This window comes from Rattus norvegicus, chromosome 10 (assembly GCF_021556685.1).
Source record: "Rattus norvegicus strain SHRSP/BbbUtx chromosome 10, alternate assembly SHRSP_T2T, whole genome shotgun sequence".
NCBI classification, from domain to species: Eukaryota; Metazoa; Chordata; class Mammalia; order Rodentia; family Muridae; genus Rattus; species Rattus norvegicus.
Window position 1 is genome coordinate 39393311 of NC_141543.1, and position 6002 is coordinate 39399312.

At 44.6% G+C, this 6002-nt stretch overlaps 1 protein-coding gene across 1 annotated transcript; it reads left to right on the top strand.

Moving 5' to 3' along the window:
* The first annotated feature begins 370 nt into the window (after positions 1 to 370).
* On the top strand, positions 371 to 1309 carry Or2m13 (olfactory receptor family 2 subfamily M member 13). The gene is given in 1 exon segment (NM_001409171.1): positions 371 to 1309. A coding segment is annotated over 1 exon segment (939 nt).
* Positions 1310 to 6002: the final 4693 nt, after the last annotated feature.

The window sequence follows — 6002 nt, forward strand, 5'->3', positions numbered from 1 at the left end:
ACCCCTTCCATCCAGTCTTCTTTCTCCTTCTGTCTCTTGACTTCTTCCTTGCCTCACTTTCCTGTCTCTTAAATCCCTACAGGGGAAAGCCCCTTTCCCTGAAGCTATCCTCCTCACCTGCCCTTTAGCTACCACTCATCCTTCCTTCCGCTCTCCAGTTCCCCTGCCTTTGTCCTCATCCCTGTCTCTCTAAAGAGAAAAAAGGACCAATTCATGCTTGGTACAATTGAAAGCAACTGAGAGAAAATGGACTTTTACTATAGGAGGAAAGAGTAGGGCAGCATCAAAGGGCTAGTCTCTGTCTTTTAATAGGAAAATGTTTTGTGCTTCTGAGATGTCCACTAATCCATTTTGTTTGTTTCTCAGGGTCATGGCAGCGGCGCTTGGGAACCAGTCCTCCCTGTCCAGCTTCATCCTTGCCGGCCTGTTCAGCCACTCACCTTATGGCTCCTTCTTCTTCTCCCTGGTTCTTCTTGCCTTTGGGGTTGCTGTGGTTGGTAACATCCTCCTCCTGATGCTCATCCAGGCTGATAGACGCCTGCACACCCCCATGTACTTCTTCCTCAGTCAGCTCTCTGTCATGGATTTGACTATGACATGCACAGTGGTACCCAAGATGGCAACCGACTTTCTCTCAGGAGGGAAGCTCATCTCCCTAGGAGGCTGTGCATCTCAGATCTTCCTTGTGGTCACTGTAGGAGGAGCTGAGTGCTTCCTTTTGGCTGTCATGGCCTATGATAGGTACATGGCTGTCTGCCACTCACTGAGGTACCCTATGCTGATGAATTGGAAGGCCTGCTCTTTCTTGGCCATGGCATCCTGGATGGGTGGCATGGTAGACAGTGTGATTGATGTGGGTGTGGTCTTCAGCTTCCCCTATTGTGGATCTTTAGAGGTGGATCACTTCTTCTGTGAGGTTCCTGCCCTGTTGCGCCTTTCCTGTGCTGACACCTCACTATTTGAGGACCTCATCTATGCATGCTGTGTGGTGATGTTACTGCTGCCTCTTGGGATCATTGTGGCATCCTATGCTCGGGTCCTCACAACTGTGATGAAGATGCCCTCCACTGAGGGGAAACAGAAGGCCCTTACCACTTGCTCTTCCCACCTGGCTGTGGTGGGCCTCTACTATGGGGGAGCTATATTTAGCTACATGCAGCGAGCCTCAGCTAGGACACCACTGGGGGATAGAGCCCCTTCCATCTTCTACACTATCGTCACCCCAATGTTCAACCCACTTATTTACAGCCTGCGGAACAGGGAGGTAACAAGTGCCCTGAAGAAGATGCTGGAGAGATGGGGCTTGTAGGCATCCCCACCCCCTCTTACCTTACTCTAGGTTCTTGTCTCATCTGTTTCTTCCTCTGCCCATTCTTCTCCGCCATTCCAATATTTCCTATTCCTTTTGGGGGCCTCTCTGGCTTGATAGGAGTAGGCTTTAAGCTGAGAGTAACCTGCTAACATAGATACGTGGAAGGATGATGAGAGAGTTTGGCTTTCCAGGACACTTTCCTCCTCTGAGAACTATCATTTTGAGGAATCAGAGGCCACTGTGAATTTAAGAATCAGGAGACATCCATTTATGTTATCCTGAGGTAGGCAGGGACAACCTTTCCTCTAGGCTGCATGTTAAGCTGGGCATGTGGCTCAATTGGCAGAGTGCTTGCCTAGCATGCACAAAGCACTTGATTCCATTCCCCCAGCACATGAAACAGACGTGTTAGCCCATGCCTGTAATCCTTCCTCTTAGGAAAAAGAGGCAGGAAAGCCAGAAATTCAAGGTCATCCTTAGCTACACATTGAGTTTCAAGTCCAAGTTATGAACTGACCCTGTTAAAAACAAAAACAAAAACAAAAACAAAAACAAACAAAGACAAAGAAATCTCAGGGAACCAAGGCTAGAACCTATTCACATCTCATTTGCACTTTGAAATGTGGAATCAAGTATCCTGAAATGTGGTACACAGCTTGGTTTATGTAAGAAACATGAAACTTTGGTCAAGGTTACTTCTCTGTGGACTTCATGTACAGCCATGTCTGGTGATAAAAATCACACCCAGAGTTTCTTGGCATTCACTGATACCTAATTACCTTCTGTGAAACTCCATTTTGTGTCTTGTTATTAGGAAATACAGTTTTGTATCTTTGCACACCATACTCTATCTTTTCTATTAAAAAATGGAGGGAGTTTCATTGTGTTGCTTAGGATGACCTGGGCTCAAGTGACCTTTGAAGTCATTGGGACTGATGCTGGACAGTAGAACCCTGTAACGTGACAATAGATATGAAGCCAAGTCACACATTACGAGCAAGACAGGCAAAGTGTGCTGTTCCGTCTGTCAGAGCGGGCTGACCTCAACTGCAGCTAAAGATAGAGCTCTGAACCTCGGTCTGAATCAGGCTGCTGGTCACTGGACAGAATGGAGCAACAGGCTTTTTATCAGTGTTGGTGATCATAAGCTGAAGAACGTTGTTTTGTCAGATACATGTTTTGAAAGTTTGTCACCTTACATGCAAGCTTTGTGACATACTTGGCCAGCTAATGAGCAGTGGACTTCCCTCAGGAATTGCTGTCACTCGGTGCTACTGTCTTGAATAAATATCCCAGCTTTATGACAGGGCTGGAGGACTTACAATGTTTATGTTGACAAAGAAAGTATAAGGCCAAGGTGGGAGAAACACATGCCAAGCTGTAATGGGCAACAGGCCAAGTTAACCTGGTGTTAGTCCCGCACACGTTTCTCAAATGGTCATGTGCACAGTTAAGCCAAGTTTGCTCAAAGGTTCTGAAGCAGCAAAGAACATAGACATGCTACAGGGACAGAGATGTCACACCTTTCATCTCAACTGAGCCACCTATCAACATCTTCATGATCAAACGAAGGATCAGTATGTTGTTTGTTTGTTTGAGCAAACTTAGCCTTCAGGTTTCTGCAGAGCAACCTTGCCAATGACGATCATAATTGGCCTGTGAGAAGTGTTATTTATGATGAAGCCAGTAGGCAGCCAATGGCGTACTGCACAGTTGTTGTGTAAACACTCTGGCTTTCCAGACTAATTCAGTGTTTTATAGCAAGGCCATGAAGCAAGTATAGGATGACCCTGAAACCGTTGAAACATTCAGATATTTGCATCACTATTAATAACAGTAGCAAAATCACAGGAAAACATACATCATGTTTTTAATGTGTAACAGGTTAAGAGCCCAGAGTCTGTTTCATCACCTTGGGTAGCCCCTGTTGCAAGACTACAGACACTTCCCTGCCTTTAATATTTTTATTATTTATTTCTGTTGTCTTGAAGATTGGGTCCCTGTTTTATGCATGGTAGGCGAGGGCTCTACCACTGAGCTGTGCTCCTAGCTCGGGCTTTGTACACAGAATCAAGGCATAGAAATGTTAAGAAAGGCACATGATATTCATTCACAGATTCATCTTCTGCTTTCAGCAGACAGAACTAACAAATAAACATGGTATATGCAAGAGGTGTGGGAAGTGATGTTTGAATTTGGAAACAATTTCTCTTGGAATGGGGCAAACTTTCACAGCTGGAGTTTAAGTTGTGGGAAGTAAATAACTCACTCTACACCAGTGGTTCTCAGCCTATAGGCCATGACTCCTGAAACCATAGAAAAATTCAGATATTTACATCACTATTCATAACAGTAGCAAAATCACAGTTATGAAGTAGCAATAAAAATAACATGGTTGAGTGTCACCATAACATGAAGAGCTGGATGAAAGTGTCACAGCTTTAGGGAAAGTGTCAAGAGTTGCCGATCTGTATATACAATCAAGAGAGTTTACGGGCAGATTGATTTGGGGGTGTAGTGCTAGAGACTGAACCCCATGTTAAACACACATTCTAAAACTAAGCCAAAGCCCAGCTCCCAGATTGTTTCTTTATCACTGAAACCAAAGGAGAAACAGAAGTGATATGTGCTGAGACTAGGGTAGACAGAAATCAGCATTTGCTCTAGTTTTGTTGCAAGGACTTTGTATTGTTTTATTTTATTTGCGATAGTGCCTGGTGTTACCCTGACTGGCTTCAAACCCTCTGTACACCCAACAATGGCCTTACATTCCTAGTCTTTCTCGTTCTCCTCTGTGCTAGGATTATAGGCATGGCCACCACACCAGGCACAAGCACAAAGTTGACTTCTACCGGGACAGAATATCTATGAAGACAAATGTTCATAGAGGACTTAAGAAGTACTCCTTGGGTGTTTTGTCTTGAGACAATGTCTCCTCTCACTACATAGCCTGGTCTAGCCTTGATCTTCTGAACATCCTACTCTCCTGCCTCAGCAACCTCACCCCTCATTGCTGAGATTACAGGTATGTTCAACCACACCAAAGTCTAGAGATAATCTCTGGGCTGGAGAGATAGCTTTCAGGTTAAGAGCACTGACTGCTCTTCTGGAGGACCCAGGTTCAATTCCCAGCACCCACATGGCAGTTCACAACTTTCTGTAATTCCATTTCCAGGGGTCCTGACAAAACACCAATGCATGTAAAATAAAACTAAATAAATAAAAAGGAGAGAGATGTTATTTGATCCTTATTTTCAATAAAGACCTCCTTTAAACACATTGGATCAAAAAATGTATACTTAACTCTTTCAGAACACAAGAGACCTTGACCAGTAGTTTCTTGGTACCTCACAATATATCAGGCAGCAATGGAGATACTGAGGAAGAAGGAAACATGCCCCAACCCTTAATAGCTTAGAGTCTGGGCCAGAATTCAACATGTTTTAGCTAGAAGAGGCATCTAAAATGAGTTCTAGAGTGACGAGATAAGAGAGAATGAGAACTCACTGGCCAAAGAGAAGTAGGCCCACCTTAGATAAGCCAGTGTGAGGAGTTAGAGCTCTGAACAAGAAGAGAGAGAATATGCCCTGGGTTATTGGTTTGTTTGTGCTTAGGAGCCAGGGACTCACTATACAACTTGTACTGGCCTCAAAATCATTATTTGCCCACATGTTGAAATTACAGGTGCTTAGGTAACTAAGTATTTTTTATGGGGGGTTATACCCCGTTCTTGCCCATTTTGGTCCCAAGGAAATGGTGTAGAAACACCATAACTTAATCTGTCGGCACTCTGCTGGGCAGGTTCTGAGCTCTTCTAACTTCCATCCCAGCCACAGGCCCTATGTTACTTCTCAACTGAGTCTTGCTCTGTTTGCTCTGTTCCATGTGTGTCCTAGGGGCCATTTTCTCTTGGCCAGATGCTCATGGTCCATCCTCATGGTCCATCCTCCCTCATGGCATCCTCTTTCTTCCTCTACCTTTCTCCTTCTCCTCCTCGTGGTCCCACCTGAGACTGCCTACATTATCTTGCCTGTCTCTGTTTCCTGCCCAGTCACAGGGTCTAGCCTACTTAGAGATTCATAAGAGATCATTGAGGAGCATTCTTTACAATACATTGGTCAATACAATGCCCATGTCCAGATTGCAACCTGATCTTGGGCACAGCATCTGAATACACAACATTTACCAACATGCCCAGCTGATTTGTTTTAATAGATCTATTTAGGAAGTCCCTGCACTGACTGAGAGTGAGGTATGAATATATGCCTGCATGTGTGTATGTTCCTGGCATGCAAGCCTAGTGCCCTCTAGGGGGCCAGAAGAAGGGATCAGATTCTCTGGAACTGGAGTTACAGGTAACTGTGAGCTACCATGGGGTAAATGGGAACCAAACTTGGTCCTCTGCAAGTAACCACTGAGCCTTCATCTCTCCAGTTCAAAGCAAGTTTTTGTTTTTTTATAAATTCTTTTTTTTTTTTTGGAGCTGGGAACCGAACCCAGGGCCTTGCGCTTACTAGACAAGTGCTCTACCACCGAGCCAAATCCCCAACCCCCTATAAATTCTTTTAATCTATTACTTTTTTTGGTAGGAATATGGCTTTCTAGTAAGAAAACACAGATTAGTCTCTGTCAATGAGGGTGCTGAAGGCACCTGGAAGAGAATGGGGGACAAGAAACCTGAAGAAGGACG